At 27.9% G+C, this 19,069-nt stretch overlaps 2 protein-coding genes across 3 annotated transcripts in view; both read left to right on the top strand.

Moving 5' to 3' along the window:
• LOC107442336 (uncharacterized) overlaps positions 1 to 19,069 on the top strand; it is a 115,290-nt gene that overhangs the window by 30,940 nt on the left and 65,281 nt on the right. The gene's annotated exons all lie outside the window — the stretch shown is intronic.
• LOC107442339 (uncharacterized) lies at positions 7,535 to 17,881 on the top strand. The gene is made up of 7 exons (XM_016055880.5): positions 7,535 to 7,582; positions 9,659 to 9,769; positions 9,843 to 9,904; positions 10,695 to 10,802; positions 14,044 to 14,085; positions 16,298 to 16,318; positions 17,705 to 17,881. Exons 2-7 carry the CDS (start codon positions 9,679 to 9,681, stop codon positions 17,750 to 17,752), a joined length of 372 nt encoding a protein of 123 aa, XP_015911366.1. The 5' UTR covers positions 7,535 to 7,582; positions 9,659 to 9,678; the 3' UTR covers positions 17,753 to 17,881.

The raw sequence follows: 19,069 nt of genomic DNA, 5'->3' as shown, positions 1-19,069 counted from the left end.
GAGATTTGGCAAATGTGATGAAATTTGGTAACTTTATCATGATACTTTCCTTAAAGCCTGTTGTAAAAATCATTTATTTGGTTAAATTTACATTTCTGTTTTGTATTTATAGTAAATGTGTGGTGTTATGAACTGTAATTTTGAAAACCAGAATTTCCGGTAATCCGTCACTGTATGAACGGGAAAAAATTAACGAGCAAATGTTTCAAAAACCAAATTACCAAATGAAAGATTTAAAAGAATAATTAATCTAGTTTATTTTCATATTTTTTTTAAGAAATAAATTATATTCTTTCATTTTTATAAAATTTATTACTATTTTCTGCAAAACACAAATATTTTTTCCCATTTTTTTGCAAGTGCTATCATAACGTAGCTGAGAAATATAATTTAGGTTAGCTTTAACGTAAATAAGACGAAGTATCATTAAGAGCATTATTCTGAAGGATTATATGCTAAATTACGCATTCAATGAAACCATTGCAAAAAGAATATGTTGATGTCTGTAAGAGAGTAAAAAAAATATTCAGTTGCAAATTAAATATAATTTTTTTGGAAAAATTGTATACGCAATGTATACACAATTTCCCCTTACATACAAGTTTAAAAATAATAGTAGTAGTACAGTACATATAGGTTAAAAATAGACTTGCGTAACATGCAGCGAAGTGATCCTAAAGTGCCTTATATTAAATATTCCACTCAAAAGAATTGCAAATTTAAGCAACAACTACACTAAAGATCACCAATTAATGAAAATGCCTGTTGGAGTTTTGAATTTTTTCCTAAATAAATAATTTCCAGTTTCCTTAGTGTTCGATGCTATGTAAAGTTAAAATTTTTCTTTATTGCTCTATTAGAAATGAAACTCTTACTTTTGACGATTCAGCAATTCCTTAGCAGTATTTAGTTAACTTTAACAATGAATTTTTCGTGTAATCACGTGATTTGTGATGAAATGAGAGCTCTCAAATGTATGAAGGAAATGTTTCCTCAACTCAAAATTTCATCGTAGTGCATTGTGGGTACCTGTTAACTAGAACGACGAAACTAGAAAAAAGACTAGATAATAGAAAACAAAGAAACCAACTAAGCCGTCCGGATTGTATGGTGGTCAAAGCGTTGACCTCGTATCAGAGAGATCTGGGGTTCGTATCCCGCTTCGGGCATGGTGTAATTTATCTCTCAGTTTTTGTATTGTTATGCCACTAACATGGAGCCTGCATTAAAGTAATGGTAGAAAAGTTAAATGTTAGATTAATTTGGCCATAAAAGTTTTATTTAAAGAAATAGAATAACGAAATATTCATTTATATTTGGTAAAATTCTTTTCCTCTACGTCACTTCGACGAAATTCTTGTGCAGGGCACATAACAGGTAATATGTCAAAAACGAAGGAAGTTTCGTCATATTTGTGTACTCATTTTTTACAGTATTGTTATCAGTATTAACCGAGAGAAAAAGTTTTCGGTGTATTATAGCTCAGCAAGAGGGTATTTAATTGAATATGTGGCAACAGTATGAAGAACCCCAAACCTTGCCAGTTGGTAGAGAAATGTGCTTTCCTTTTCTCTTTGAAAAAGTAATACTCAAGTATAAAAAGATTGTTGCTTTACAAATGTGTTAATACTAGTCATTTAAATAAGTCAATATTGCGAAAAGAATCGTGGTCAAAACTACCAGAATATGACAAAAATTACCATATTTCTGCCTATATGGGAAGACTAAAAAGCATGGAAGTGGCTTTGGTTATAGTTTGGTAGTAAAACATAAAAATATGTTTTTTTAATAATACTCTTTGGAAGTAAATGTGGTAAAATTTGCTAATTTTGTAATGATACCATAAAGCATGGCATAAAAACCATTTATTTGGTTAAATTTACTTTCAAGTTTTGTATTCTTTACTAAACGTGTTATAATAAGAAAATAATACTAATAACGAAATAATATAATAGCGTAAACCGTTACCATATGAGAGAAAAAATTACCATTTGCATAAATACTGCATAGTTTTTTTTTATTATCAGAATTATCATATTTTACCAGAAATTTTATTACCGTGCAAATACGGCAATATTATCAGACACTTTTACTTTATGTACTGAAATTTATTATTACAAGTTATATCAGCATAATGTAAGTTGTAAGTCATTATTAATATTGAGCTATTATTACGCTAAGGTATTATTAATTATACTATCGTTAAGTTATTAATATTAAATTTTCTATACAGTGACAGGGCAAAAGCATATTGTATAATTTAATGTACTTTATTTTCATATTAGACCATAATATAAACTTAAGTCAGTAAATAAACTAATTGAAATCACGGAAATTCAATACTCTGTTCAAAGACTGAAATTTATTTTATCCCGATTTTCATGAAACACTAATTTGCATACAGTTTTTTTCAAAAGTTTACAAACTTCCGAGACATCAGCAGTTTGAAATAAGTCGCTAACTGTTAAAAAATTTAAAACATATAAATTTTATGAAACTAACAATGAAGTTCATAAACTAACAAGCTGCATTAACAAAACGTAATGTAAATGTTTTTTTTAAATCAAATTTTATTGCTATATTTTTTTTGAAATTAATACATGGCAAAAAAAAATCTGGAATATTTTCCGTATTGAATGGTAATAACATTTCTGGTAAAAAAAGACAACATATTTCTGATATTAAAATCCAAGATATGCAGCTTTTAAACCATCCATTTGGTAATTTATCCTATCATATGATAACGGTTTAACGGAAATTCTGACTTTAAAAATCATAGTTTTATTGCACATTTAGTAAAAAATACGAAATTGAGAAGTAAATAAATGGTTTTTATGCCACGCTCTAAGGTATCATAATAAACTGATCAAAATTTACCATATCTAACAAATTTTATCACATTTCACTTAAACATTACATATTATATAAATTAAAAAATAATATAAACTATCACATATTATAAAACCACATGCTGTTGTTAATTTTACCAAATTCCCCACAAAAGTTCTTCCATTACAATTACCCAATTTTTTGGTGTTCCCATAAAGCCAGAAACATGATTCATTTTACCACATATCTCAATCCGGAGGTTATTGATTCGAATCCCGTCAACAGTCAACGAACAAACCGTTCACCCATTTCTCCTTCTCCATAATGTTTCAAACTATGCATTATGCTCAAATATGCATGGAAATAGTATATGCTGTTTCAATTTTGAGTACATGGAGATTTCAAATTCGACAAATATTTGCTCTGGACAAAATTTTGGCAAATTTTTTTTTTTTTTTTTCATTTATCAATTTATGTTCCCTTCCTTTATTCAGAGTATTTACAATTTATATATATATATATATATACCTATCATATATATATATATATATATATATATATATATATATATATATATATATATATATATATATATATATATATATATATATATATATATATATATATATATATGTGTATGTGTGTGTGTGTGTGTGTGTGTAAATGATGCAGTCGAACCGAGCAGGAAAACAGATACAAGATTTTAATAAAAGAAAGTAACTTTTATTAGATCAATCTTTGATGAGTGGTGAACGAGAAGCGTAGTTTACTGCTTGGGCGATCAGTCTTTCTGGTAGGGAAAATCTTGCAAATAATCCGAAAATATCTCTATTTAGGGAAAAGAGGAAAATCTCAGAATATTTATATATATATTGGTTTATGAACTAGGTTGGTTGATTCCCACGAAGCTTAAAGGGAAAAATGTCTTTACTTAAATTTATGCATACTTGGGCCGAAAATAGATTTAGAAAAAGGATGTAGCTTTTAAAAGTGTGAGAAAGCAGTTCGATTTGAATAAATAATAAGTAATAAATTAGGAGGTGTTTTATAGCGAAGAAACTAACATAATGCTCGCTACCGCTCGCCAACCCCCGATAACATTTTTGTTTGCTTCGCGAACGAAATTAAGGTCTTCTTCCTTCCTGGAGATTAACTGGTAATTTTTCTGCACCAACATCACATAGAGAGAATATGATAGGATTGTGAAATGTCAGAGGTGCTTATTATCAGCATTATGATCTCATATAAAGCAATTTTAATACAAACGATATTATAAACTTATATACAGCGAGGAAGCAATATTATTTAACACATTACTATAGAACAGTGTTTCCCAAACTTATGACTTTAGTGTACCCTTTCTAAATATTTCGAATTGCTGTGTACCACTAATTAAAAAAATGAATGTATTTTTTTAAAAATATGTTTATTTTTCTTTTTTGGTACAAGTTTTTTTAATAAGTTTATTTGCATCAGAGAGATATTGTTTTTGCTGTGATAAAAAAAATTGCACAGAAGTTAAAAATCACAACTGGCTGTTGACACCACTAATAACTCTGCAAAAAATAGACAATAACTCTGTAAAAAATAGCCAATAGAAAAATACGTAATCGTAAAGTTTCATCTCTAGCTTTATTTTTAAATATAATTTTTTGAAATTTTCGTTTGTTGCAAGATATTTCGCATAAGAACGCGTACCCCGGTTAAACTATTCCCGTACCCCTGGGGGTACGCGTACCACACTATGGGAAACACTGCTATAGGGCATTAGTAGGAGATTAATTTCCGTATCCGAAGCACGCGTGTCAGAGCCTAACTCAAATGATTGATGATCTTATAGGATGCCGGAAGCTCCCTATATGGCGACTTCTAAGACATTTCTAAGAAAGATATTTCTATCTAAGACATTTATCTGAAATTCTACTCGACAATGCTGAATCACTGTCCTGGATATAAATTTGAGCAAATTTGTGATTTTGATTATTAGGAGGGATCAAGCTTGTTGTCGCAGTAACATTGACATCACCTTTAAAAGTAAGACAACTGATCCCTTTAAAAGAAATTTCATGAGATGGGCAAAAAGCTGCCATCGCAAATGCAGAGTTGTACGATCCAACATTCTGTTTAAAGTTAATTGCAACAGAATGGCTGCCAAGTAAAAGATCTTTTAATACTTCTGGATATTCCAGATTGGCGAGCTCAACTTTGCCATGATGGCAGCAATTAAATTTCGCTCTGCCATGCTCTGCTGGAAACGAAAGACCACCACAGTTTTTCTGTTGGAACATTCATCACTGAATGTTCCAACAGAAAAAGAGGGTATAATGACTGATAAAGACTCACCAAGGTATTCGTTTTCATTTAAACGACTTGACTCTTCAACGTTTCTTCGCCGCGCATTCCGCCGTCGCGTATTGATAGCACTACGATTATTTTCCAGGTGATTCTGTGCTGCTAAATTATGTTCAACTCTATGTCGCTGTTGATTTCGCCTAAGATATTCACGGCGATCCATTTTTTATAAAAAATATAAGTTTTTTTAAAATAAACTCCGTTCAATATATTTTGATAATTTGGAATGTAAATAGTTTCTTTAGAGAGTGTTGATTCGTACTTCCAATAACTCTACCAGATTTATTAAAATATATTGGAATTCTAAAATAAATAACTGCTTTCTATCAAAGCAAGCATTCTATTATAAAACTTTAGAACAACTATCTTTTTACATTTTCACTCAAAATTATTAATAAACACTGGATAATATTGCGTTAATGACACTTTTATCTAATGACGTCTTAAACAATCGTTTGCATAAAGTTTAGTTCATAATAATCGTAATCGATTGCATAAATAATCGCTCGGTCTTTTTATAGCTTTACGTAACAAGTGTGAGATATCTTTTTCTTTTTTGAATGGCGATGTTATAATTTTGTTGTTGAGTTGATAAATCTTCTTTTTTATAAACTTAATAGAGTTTTCTTAATTATTTGATTCGAAGTGCTCTGAGTTTTATTTGAGGTCAGTTTGTATTTTGTATTTTTTGACAGCATTATTAATAATTATTACCTTTTCACGCACATGCGTTCTCAATTTTGATTGGCTATGTGTTATCATTCCACTCTCTTCCTATATATATATATATATATATATATATATATATATATATATATATATATATATCGGGTTGTTGGGTTGATTCATTTTAATACAAGTATGGATATTAACTGTGTCTTAAAAGAAATAGGAGAAAAACTTAAGAACACGAAACACGAAATAGATTCACTGCAATTTTCAATTTTTGTTTAAAAAAAGATTTGCTTCCTATAAAGAAATAAAAAAATTTCTGCAAAACTATTTGTTTATAATTTTAAATATGACAAATTATCATTCTCTTTGTTGAAAACCTCCGTTTTAATCAACTCCCATACTTCTTAACGTATGCAAAATTATTTTAAAAGCTATTTCATTTTAACCCATCCCGCTAAAAAATTGTGCCACCTTCGTTTATTTTTGTCACAAAATCGCCAATGACGTGCTATGTGGACAGGCGTATAATTATCACAGAGACAAGACCAACTTCTTATTTTCTACCACAAAAATAAAAATAATCTAAATGCTGGTTTCTAGATGGCATTGACCATTTAACACCTCGCTGTGAGTTACAGTTTACTGATTTTCATACACGTATCTATGATTTTTCTATTATGGAATGCTTCGGTTATGAAAATTTTAGTCCCAGGCTTGTTTCAGGGTTCAAAGTAAAAATTACTTCAAATGTAAGTTAAAAAAAGGAATTTATAATATTTATCTGTTTTCTATGACGATAGAAAACTACTCAATAGCTTTTTGTTAAAAAAAAACTTTTTTTAAAAAGCCGCAACTTTAAAACAACTGCTACACATTTTCAGCTTGATATACATAAAGTTTATTTACCTAGTTTAAAAAATTTAAAAAATTTTCTTCATTTTATTGGAATAAATTGTCAGCATTTTCAAAATTAGCGTTACTGAAAAAATTGCATGCTTATTTTGAAATATTATATATATATATATATATATATATATATATATATATATATATATATATATATATATATATATATATATATATATATATATATATATATATATATATATATATATATATATATATATATATATATATATATATATATATATTATACTGGAAAATTAAAATAATTAAAGTTATTTTAAGAAGCTTCAGATAATTAAGAAGTTACTTAAAAAAGAATTTAACTAATTCTGTATGAAAAGTCATATATCCAAACTATTCCGTCCAGTGGCTTTTGATTTAATGCAAGGAGTGTTTTGAATGAGGAAAGTACTAAAGTACTAAAGCTAAGGGTTTAAAGGAAAAAAATATTTGAGATTCAAAGAAATACATTTAATAATCCTTCTGCGTTTTGAAAAAGTCCTAGTTAAATTTTTTTATTTGTAATAATTTTTAATAGTTACTAAAAAGATAACATACTGAATATACCTAGATATACTAAAAAAATTTAACTTAAAACGAAAGTTTTAATAAATGACGTTTTGCTGTCAGAATTCAAGTATTTATTTTTAGCATACATACGAGCACACACATGTTGAATATTTTTCCTTTTGTTGCTCCGTATTGTCTTTACATCTCTAGGATTTGACAGCTATCGCAGGTTTTTTTCAGTAAAATTTTCTATTTAAAAGACTTCAAAATAAAGATCATACCAAGATTTCCAAAAAGAATAGATATTTTGGTAGGTACATTCCGTTTTCTCAACCTTAACGTCATGTAATTTAATATAATAGTATTAAGTATATTAAGTGTTTCGTCTCAGGAAATAATTAATAGTTTCCTTGTCATTACTATTTCGAATGTTTTGTAAAATTAAAGCTATAAAAAAGTCTTAGAAGCCATTAAAGCCATATTTTCTTTAAAGCCATTGGGCTATTTTTCATCAAACGTTTGATTTTAGTAATCACGAAAAAAATATAACCCATTGATCTAGTAGGCTTTGGTTTTCTGCGTGTTTATATATTTTTTTTTTATCATCATTGAGAATAAGAGGGATTTGTGAAAATGATTTTCAGGGAAAATCTACTTAAACTTGTTTAACTGTGTACTTAATGACAAATACACTAAACTCTACATTTTTAAAATGTTTTATATGTAAGAATATTTTTCATAGTCTTAGAAAATTTATTCAAGTTTTAGAAAAATGCATAGAGTTCTGTTTTTTTGAAAAGGTATTGAATGGGGTTTAATTTAACATACACACTTATAAATTAGTTTGTTTTGTGTGAGGTTTAAGAACTACGTTGCTGTTGTCCTAGTAACTAGAAATTATATTCAGGTCAAGTACTTTTGTATTTTTTTTCGAAATATATATCGTTTATCATCGTTTTTTTAAGAGTACATGTTAAGTTTACTTACATACAATTAATATTATATGCATAATTGCAAATAAATATTTAATTACATATAAGTAGAAATATACAGCTAAAGTATTCTATATTGAGCGGAATTCTATATTGTTTTCATTTAAATTTTTTCTTTAAATTTTTAGCATTTTAACTTTAGTAAATAAATAGGTGTAATTGACATTATATTTTTACAAAAAGCAAAAGTGACACATTTTCTTTCTCTGTTTCAAAATTAAGAAGCCTAGCTCGAGTATTATGTCACATATATTTCATTATTTGAGTTTTGCGGATTTTGTTTAATAATCCAAATATGAAGAATTACACAAATATTCTGCAATTTAAAAAAACTACAAAAAATGCTTAATACATTTATGAGTTTATTTTCTCGTTAGCTCATAAACGAAATATGAAGAAACACTCACAAAAAATATCCTATAATTTGTAACAAATGCTTATCACATTTATGAGTTTACTTTCTAACTCAATCTGTACAATCTGTAAAAAGTGCTTAATGTGATTATCCCATTTATTAGTTTTTCTCCGAAGCTCATAGCTAAAACATGAATTAATACAAACAAAAGAAGGAAAACATTTTGCATTATGTAGAAATGAGTTCATCACATTTAAGAGTTTACTTTCTCTTAAGCTCATAGCAGAAATATGAAGAAACAGAAAAAATGTCCTATACTTTGTAAAAAGTGCCTATCACTTTTAAGAGTTCAATTTCTCCTAAACTCACGACCAATATATGAAGAAATACGTAAAAAAAATCCTATAATTTATAAAAAGTACTTGTCATATTTATGAGTTTACTTTCACCTACGTAATACATTTTTAAGCAAAATTTGTATTTTCTGATATTTTCTAATGCTCCGGTCTCAGGAAATTTATATATATATATATATATATATATATATATATATATATATATATATATATATATATATATATATATATATATATATATATATATATATATATATATATATATATATATATATATATATATATATATATATATATATATATATATATATATATATATATATATATATATATATATATATATATATATATATATATATATATATATATATATATATATATATATATATATATATATATATATATATATATATGGTGGTATAAGAATTTCTGGTCAATGTTCTTATCTTTAATCCCAGACTGTTATCCACCGTATGCCAAAAGTTTTGAATATGGGATAAGATTTAAAAATTTTAAGCTAAGGAAAATGTTTTTTTCACTGCATTTCCGAGTTCCTCTGAAAGTTATTTTCGTAAAATATAAGTAATTCCTTATAAATTGATTTTTTTTCTTTAATTTTGACAGATTCTTTTAAAGTAACATTTCTATTCAATTTAACACTTCATTTATTTTCTGTATCTCAGTTCATAGATATATTTAAGATATGAATGCCATCTGGATCATTTTCGCTCTTTGTGTCTTATCTGCTACTGCTCAAACAAGTCAACCTAAACCAGGGCCAGAATTAATATGCGGTAAAAATTTGATCATAAAAAATTCAATTATTTAAAAATGATATGAACTTGACATATTTATTGTTTTATTTAGATAAAATTACAGATGAAATAAGTGCTGAGTTCGACAAATGCAATAAATTAGATCCAAAACCTGTAAGTATACATTATATTTTTATCACAATTTTATGAATTGTTAAGTGCTGTTAAATATATCCAATCAATTATATATGACTGAGAATACGAAGCAGATCATGCTTATTGAACTTAACAATATAGTGTAAGAAGTTAGAAGATAATGGTTCGAAGTAACGTTTTCGAAATATTGAAATTTCTGGGAGAAAAATGACTTTATTTATTTATGCTTCATAAATTCTCTTTGCCAAAAAAAAGAATAAAATTTGGATACCTTAATGGTTGAAAATATTAAATGATAGCTTTTGTCTGAAAAAGATTTCGAACACATTTGTCCACAAAATTTCATGGAGCTACCTTTGATTCTTATGTTTGGAATTTAAAATTAAATGACCTAGCAGTGCTAGCACCATGATGGGAACAGTTTGAAGAATGTTAAGTATTTTTAAATGTTTTCAATTGAAAGTTTTTAGATGAGAAACAAAGGATTCACAGTCTTTATTTCTCTTTATAAGCGTAAGCTAAAATTCAATAAGCTGTCACAAAAAGCTTAATTTATATTTATCTTATTCGTAAATTCCAGGCCTTTACACACCTTTCATGAAAATATATTAAGGAAACAGCTGTAATAAAGTTAATTAATTTCAAATATCAATCACGTTACATTTTTTTTCTTTTGAAAACCGTTACAAGCATTAAAATCAATCCAATTATTTAAAAAATAAAGTAATCCCTAAAGTTCAAGCAAGAATCTACTCTCCGACACATTTTAGATAAAAATGGCTCATATTTTGCTTGTTTTTCTCTTTAGGTTCAGAAAATAGTAAACGATTGTCAATTGGAACTGCTACCAAATGAAGAAGTGAAAACAAAGCCATATTTTGAAGCTGGTTGCAAAGATAATTCCATTTTTAGAAAGGTATAGTTTCATGTAAAATTTCTGTTCCTTTCTGAATACGAGAAAATCTAATGCCATAATTTCAGTGTACTAGAAATTCGAAAAAAGAATCAACGAGTATGAAATTATTTTTTCTGCATTTTTATATTTTACAGCAGATATCAGAATTATAAATGACAAAAATTGGTTTCATTCCATTGATGTAACTATGGATTGTTATAACTAAGGACTATTTAGTCCTTAGTTATAACTAACTAACCTTATATAGTTATATTTATATAACCTTATATAAATGTATTATGGTAAAATATTAACGTTTTTCTTGAATTTTTTTAAGAAATAGAGACAATACAGAGACTGCTTGTTTTTTTAAATCTTATTTAGCTACAATTTAAGTCTATTTTAAAATTATTTCTTTTACAAAATAATAAAAAATAAGTTGGTGGCAGCTCCGTGTGTGACTGGTCATCAAAAAGTAGCACCTCACTGGTCTCATGAATTTAGAAGTCCTGAAACATAGGAAAACAATTTTGTTCAGATTTTCTGAAACATAAAGACATTATCTAAAAAGTAGCATAGCGGTTTTTTTGATATTCGCAAAATTACCAAAATGGCGGCAACCTAAAAAAAAGTTAAGTTTTTCATTAAAAAAATATTCATTAAAATACTAATATGAAATCGAAATGTAAAAATATCAAAAAAATCCTATGCTACTTTCTAAGGAATATATTTTTACGTAATTTAAAGTAAAGAACAGCTTATTTCGTTGTAAAGACCATGAGAAAAACGTTGGGCCAGGTCAAAAAACAGCGTTTTGAGAAAAACGAGTTTAAAGTTTTGCCTTATGGTAGGGGAAAACGTTTAATTTCATATATATAATGGTCGATAAATGAAATGCCTACAATAAGTTTCTATATACAGTCAGCAGAATGGATGAGACACAAAAAGAATGTCGCCCTCCTTATCCGACCGAACGGGTCTTTCTACCTGCTTAGTGACGACTCTCTATTTTCCGGTATAACCTCCAAACGAAGTTAGGTACCAATAAATCGTTTTAGACAGACATTAGGAAGGATATAAAGATTCGAAAAATGCAATAAATTTTTTTTCTCGAATTTTTGAAATATTCAGGGTTCCTTAAGAATTCTGAATGGCAATTTTATGATTACTGTCTTGATTTTGATTGTTTTCTAAAACATAAAACCGCTGGCTTGAATGTTTAGCTTTGAATCACATATTTTAATAATGCCTATGTTTGAAAGCTAATTTCATGTGCTTTTACTTTTAAATTGGATAAACTTATTAGAAATTTATCCGTTTTATAATTTTAGTGACAGGAATCGTAATCTAAAATCAAATTCATTATAAGGATTTTTAAATAGATGTTTTGTGATTGGTTTATTTCAATCATCTTTTTTCCATTGCTGTTAAGCTTATTAGAGGTTTAACGAAAGCAAACACAATCTTCTCTTAACAGGCTTCTCTAATCCACAAGATTAATTTGAGAGGGTGGGGTCTGAATGAGCATTTAAATATGGGTCACTCAAAAACTTATTTTTCCCCCTCTTTTACAAAAAACGTAAGCAGTCATTAAAAGATTTAATCAGTTTGTAACTTAATATAATTTAGTAAAAATATTAAATATTTCCTTAAGTATTTATTAACTAATTGCGTGTTACAATTTAAACATTTTCTTGTTTAAATTCTTCTAGTTCATTCTAGACATTTCAAATCTGGTCCCTTTTGGGCAATAACCTAAAAGTTCTTGTTTTATTGTGACAAATTATAAGATTATTTTGACTTACACTAAATCTTCAAAATTCGTAACGGAAAATAAGTTTATTTTGTTTTCAAAAGGAGTTAAAAAATAAAACAATTTTTTATTTTTCCATTCTTTTAACATTTTAACCATCGATGTGTTTGGTTTTTACTTTTAGCATATAAACTTTCTAAAATAAAAATGCAAAAAAAAAATGCGTTTTACAAATTTGTTTCGATAATAAATGTTTATAGCAAAACTAATTTAACTAATATCTAACTAATATATGCCAAATATTGAAATCTCACTGATGGTAAAAGTTACCTCATATTTCGGGGAATTTTCTCCATATGTTATTTAGTTATTTTTGTTGATTCAGACTAAGATCAAAACCAAGTTGATTGGTTTGATAGTTTGGAAGTTATGTGAGCTTCAAGCAGTAAAAGCATAATTTTTCATGAAACACTTTTAATTTAAAAATTATTAAGTATATCAACTTTGGTTTAAGTTTTATTGAATTTAAAGTATTTAAAAAAAATATAGGGAACTATGGCCAAATTCTCTAGATCTCTAATCTCAGGTACATAAGCAGGTATAAGTACAAATTACGCTTTATAACTCTTAGTACTTCTGAACTATTAGCCCTACAGACATGGTTTTGTTTTCCATTCTATTTAACGTAAGAAAATACATAAGCTACGATGTTCTGTTTGTCAGTATAGTAATAACAGAGATATAGATAGCTATAAAGGAAAACATTTACTTTGTATACATGAAAATTTTAACATTAAAGCTCTCCGTCTGATCGGTTTTGTTCTTACTCTGTTATACTTCGTATTTATTAAACCCCTTAACTTGTTTGTTAAGCTAAGATTGTTAAGCTAAATGGCTTTCTCTGATTTACCAAAAAGAACGTTTTTGCTGTTTGGAGTTTCTAAAACGTGGCTTACCAATTTTGTTTAATCATGCAATCAATGGTTTACTTTTAAAATATTCTAATAACATTTACATTTATTTTCTCTAAATATACAACTAAACTAAACTTACAATTGCATACTTGCAAGCGACGTCAATCGTAGGACAGCCGATAAGGTTCAGTCCACACACGGGAGGTTGTTTGAAGATATCCCGTTAAATCTGATTCTAAAATTGATTCAATGTGATAATAAACCCAAGTCTTAAAGCTGTAACGTTAGTGCACCATGCACAATCACATGATTTTACGGAACCATATAGCTAGTTGCAAGTACTGTATTGGATGTAGAGAATTATAATATATTATTTATTAGTAGCTTCATACTTTACTTTACGAAATTTACTTTAGAAGATCCAGTGCTTGTATTTTGATTGATTTTTCTTGTTTTTTCGGTTTTTGCTAAATACTTTCACTCAATATTTATTTATTCTTTTTAATTTTGTGAATAGCTTAAGAGCGAATTAAACAGAGTTGTAAATGACTTTCCTGATTCATTAAGTATTACAATTTTAATTATTTTATTTCAGTTTGAAAAGTGCGTTAAGGACAACAGCAAGGATATGAAAGATGTAAGTCCTTTTCTTGAGTATTTTTAACTTCAACATCTCTTGTATTATAATGTGGTTTATGACTTAAATTACGCATTATCAAAGTAACTGGCAAATTTCAAAGAAGATACACCATTTCAAGCAAATACCCGCAATAACACAATGTAAATCTGGTTGCATGGCTGAAATAAGACAAACTTTGCAAAACAACGGAATGAAAAATTTATTGCCGTCTACAATACTGATCCATTGAAGAACAAAAATATGTTAACAATTCAAAAATTACCGGTACTAGTTATTTTAAGATGCGCATTTGGCCAGAACATAAATTCATTCAAAGGTACCACCAATAAGTTTAATCCACGGTGGTAATCAATTTCACTTCATTGTCTAAATTCCCGAGACCAACACCAACTCAAATAAATCCAATGCAGACACTTCTAGATCAAACGCCGAATTTTCATTCTTGAAAGCCTTTTTCGATTCTGTTTTTAGGTTCAGAAACAGGAACTTGAAAAGAAAACCAAAGAACGCAAATCCCCCGACAGTCAGTTATGGTCAGTCACTTGGTGGCTTAAGCCCTCATGGCCCTTTACCCATTCATCATAAAATAACAGATTGCGGTCCAGAAGTTCCCAGAATTGCGGCTACCTTTTTTTTTGGGGGGGGGGGGGTCAGAAACTCAAATACATCAAAGATACGTTTATTTAGAGAAAATACGTTTGTGTGTCTGATTTCGTAACTTAAAATATCGTTAGCACTTATTAACTAGCATATTTGAGCTTCGAACCATTTAGGATTGTGTCCTAGAACGTGAAGATCCGATCCTTAGATCAAAAGTTATTCAGGTTGGTCCGTTTTTCATTTTGGCACTGTACATGTACAACAATCCTACCGACATGCAACACACATTTTTCCCTCTACATCATTTTTGAGACTATGATTGCTCAAAAATCAATTTGGCTATTATTTGTTTTAGATATATTTTGACACGTTTTCGCTCAATTTTGAAAAACCATCTTTTACAGTGAAGTTATATCTTGAAATATTAATTTATTTGTCTTTACATGCGATTTAACATCTTATCTATGCGTATCGGTCTTTTCGAAACAACTTAAAATAAACCCTTAGAAATAGGAAACGATAAAAATCATGAAGTCCCGCAGTGGATTGATCGTTAAGACATGGTTCCCAGAGATCACCGAAATCAAGCATCACTGGCTGCGGTCAGTGTGCGGGTGGGTGACCACTTGAATCAGTCTGCGTAGGGACTGAGTATGTGCGGTATTGGCCCTCGTTAAACTGTTCTACCGTAAAGTGCTCGACTTCGCGTGCAGGTCGTCGGGCTACCGAAGAGGAGAGGGGCATCCTGAGGGATGTTCCCCAGACCGTCGCAGATAGCCCATTGTGCAGCTCTAGTGCGACTTAAATGAACTTCAAGTGCAACTAAAAATCATGAATTGTCTCAGAAAATTTTAATGACTAAAATTTTCAAGTGATTTCAATGTATCTTGTAGAATAAATTTCCGTTACAAAATGCTATCCATAAAGCAAATTAGTGATAGCATAAATAGATTGGATAAGTATGAGTTTAAATATGTGTACTTAAAAAAACTATATTATTTAGCAAATATGTTGAATGTTGGTTGTTAGGAGATTTTGCTAAGGTTTTAAATTCAAAATAACTTTCATAGAGAGGAATTGTTTTAGGAACTTCAGGGAAAAAAGGTATTCATGAAACTGGCAATTTGCGAAACATTTTGTTTCTAAAACTTAAATATTTTAATAAACATATGAGGAATTCTCCAAACAATGAAATTGATACTTCTATTGATCAACATCAAATAAATCTGATATATTTATGTTTAGATTGTTTATAAATATAATAATTTTCTGGAACGAAAAGAACGTTAATATAAACATTGTTAATAGAAACATAAAATGTTAGGAGAAATTTTTTTTTCCACTTAAAAAATCCACTCATTCAAATTTCCTCAAAAAGTGTGATATCTTAATCTATTAAAGTATATGCTGAAATAACTTCTTGGTTTGAAAAATAAAACAAATAAAAAAAATTTGTATTCTAATTTTAAACAATTTGACATTCTACAGCGCATTCTGGTAATTGTTGCATATTATATTTTTAAGATAAATTTTTGTATATTTTTTATAACTATTTTTTTTTAAAGAAAATGAACTTATAAAACTTTACAAGTTCTAATATCTTTTTTAGGCTGACTTCGAAGCTGGAACAGTGAGTATTTTTTGATAAATCTTATAAAATACACTTTTGTGGACAAGAAAAAATGTTTGCTTCTTAAATTTGAACACAACTCTTTTTTATTTACAATTCGAGAAGGACAACACTAAAAATCAATATTAAAGAAGGAAAAGTAGCAGTAGAAATAGAATGTAATTAATTAACTATTCTATCTTAATTTTTTTTTATGTATTCAAAGAGTGGTGCATAACTAAGGTCAGTGAGTTGAGCAAAGTATAAGTTTTATATAAATTGTGAATTTTTAAATAAAAACATTTTAAGTTGATTAACTGCTGAAGTTTGTTCGGAAGAGAATGCATTAAAAGCCCAATGACAACACGAGCATCTTTCATCTAAATTTTAATCAGTATCATCTAAATTTTGAGTTATATATTTAGAGTATATACATCATTTCCGGTTGATTTTTTTTAATCTTACTTACTTTACAAACGAGCTAAAATACTCTAAAAGTATTTTGAAGACTTTTGTTCTCTTTTAAGTCATAACAGTAAAATAAATATACAAATAAATACGAATAAAACTTATATACGAATAAACTTAAATTATAAATTATAAATACGAACTAAACTGCACATTTTAGCAACAAATTATTTTAAACCTGAATGCTGTGCAGCGTTTTAAAAGCTAATTAAGATATTTCTCTAAAAAGGAAATGTATTTATATTTTTTAACTTTCACACATGATTGTAGCGGACTTAAATAATTAGTAATCTAATACTTAATTAAAAGCTTTATTCGCTTCAAAAATACAGGGTTATTCATAATTCTCTCGGCCTGTCAACGCCATTTTTCTTTACTATAACTGACTTCAGTGGTACATGTTACTGCCATCTACCAGCAACTGCTTAAATTAAAACTTGAATACTTTAGGAATAATTTCATATGTTCTTTTTCGCCATACTCGTCTTCCTTTTTTTTACTATAACGCTTCGAAACCCCTTAGGGAATTATGAATAACCCTGTATACAAATTGGAAATAACAGTTGACATGTTTCAAGTGCTCAGAAAAAAGACACCATTTTTAAGAATTGCCGGACGTGAATAAGAAAAAAACATCTTTTTTCTCCTTCGGCCGGTGTTTTTCTACGTTTCTTTTCATTCACCTCTGGTATATCTTAAATATAGGCGCTTGTTTTTGAGGGTTTAAATCATGTCAACTGTTAGTTCCAATTACTGAAGTTATATGATTGTAATCAAGCAATATCTTACCGCTTTAGTTTCTTGGAATTATTTATTTAATTATTAATGTAGTCTTTCATATTTTGTTAAAATAATAAATATAGTCAAAATTTCTTTTCATTTCATAAAATATATTAATGTTTTCTACGAAACGCAACTAATTTTTATTTCATTTTTTAGAAATGCTATTATGAAGTAGCAGACAAATACAATTTAGATTATCCATAGCAGAAACAAGACGAAGGATCACAAAAACGTTACTCCGCAAACTTATAAGATTAAACTGACCATTTAATGTTACTATTGCAATAAAATACATTGATGTTTCGAGAAAAATAAAAAACATTCAATTATGAATTAAGTCTAGTTTTTTTGAGTGAACAACAAATACATTCTGGAATGAGTTAAAATTAGACTGTCATAAAAAGATACTAATTTGTTCGTGTATTTAATGTATACTTCTCACGTCATCCGTTGCATTAAATATTCCACGCATTGAGAAAGAAATATGGTCAAAAGTTCCCAAAAATGGTAAAATTTACCGTGTTTCTGACTCTAATAGAAATTAAACACAATTTTTGACACACAATTTTTGATCGAAGTACATTGGTAATGATTTTTGTAAACTTAACAACAAAATAGGTTTTTATAATTTGTGATAAGATTTTGTAAATGTGATGAACTTCCGTAACTTTATCATGATACCTTAGAGCCTAGCGTAAAAATCATTTATTCGATTAAATTTGCATTTCTGTTTTGTATTTTTAGTAAATGTGTGGTATTATGAACTATAATTTTGAAAACCAGAATTTCCGGTAATCCGTCACTGTATGAACGAAAAAAAATTAGCAAACGAATGACTCAAAAACCAAATTACTAAATGAGTGATTTATAATAATAATTAATCTAGCTTATTTTCATATTTTTTTAAAAATTAATTGAATTCTTTGATTTTCATAAAATTTATTACTATTTTCTACAAAACACAAATATTTTTTGTCATTTTTTTAGAAGTTTTACAAATCATTACCAAAAGTTGTTTTCAAAATTTAATATCTAAACCCCAGAAAATCAACGGTATGTTTGCTTCCTCTTATTTTTGTGAACAAGTGTTTTCAACTATGAACCTTAGAAAAAATCACATCAGAAGTAGACTGCAGACAAGCATTTAACCTCGTCCCTTAAAATGAGCACATCTCACTTCGAACCTCAATATAAAGAACTTTTAAAAATGAAATCACAATTTCATTCATCTTATTAAACATTTATATTAAAACTTGTAAATCTTTTTTTTTTCATTTTAGAAGTTTTTTCTCGGCCCACCAAACTTTTTGTTTTCTTTATTTTTTGCACTCAACCAAAAAAAGTTTGCCCATCCCTGCTCTAAGGTATCATAATAAAATGATCAAAATTTACCTTATTTACCAAATTTTATCACATTTTACATAAACATTAAATATTATATTAATTATAGAATAATATAAAATATCACATATTATAAGACCATATGCTGTTGTTAATTTTACCAAATTCATAATCAAAGCG

Source organism: Parasteatoda tepidariorum, chromosome 1 (assembly GCF_982258835.1).
Source record: "Parasteatoda tepidariorum strain Cologne lab strain chromosome 1, Ptep-v5.0, whole genome shotgun sequence".
In the NCBI taxonomy this organism is placed as follows: domain Eukaryota; kingdom Metazoa; phylum Arthropoda; class Arachnida; order Araneae; family Theridiidae; genus Parasteatoda; species Parasteatoda tepidariorum.
This window is presented reverse-complemented; position numbering and strand designations above follow the sequence as displayed.

What these genes read in the sequence shown, in the direction of transcription:
- LOC107442339 (XM_016055880.5), top strand. Translation starts at nt 9,679, where the DNA reads ATGAATGCCATCTGGATCATTTTCGCTCTTTGTGTCTTATCTGCTACT. An exon ending in ATAATTCCATTTTTAGAAAG is followed by an intron (nt 10,803 to 14,043) that starts GTATAGTTTCAT and finishes ATTTTATTTCAG; the next exon opens with TTTGAAAAGTGCGTTAAGGA. An exon ending in CTGACTTCGAAGCTGGAACA is followed by an intron (nt 16,319 to 17,704) that starts GTGAGTATTTTT and finishes TTCATTTTTTAG; the next exon opens with AAATGCTATTATGAAGTAGC.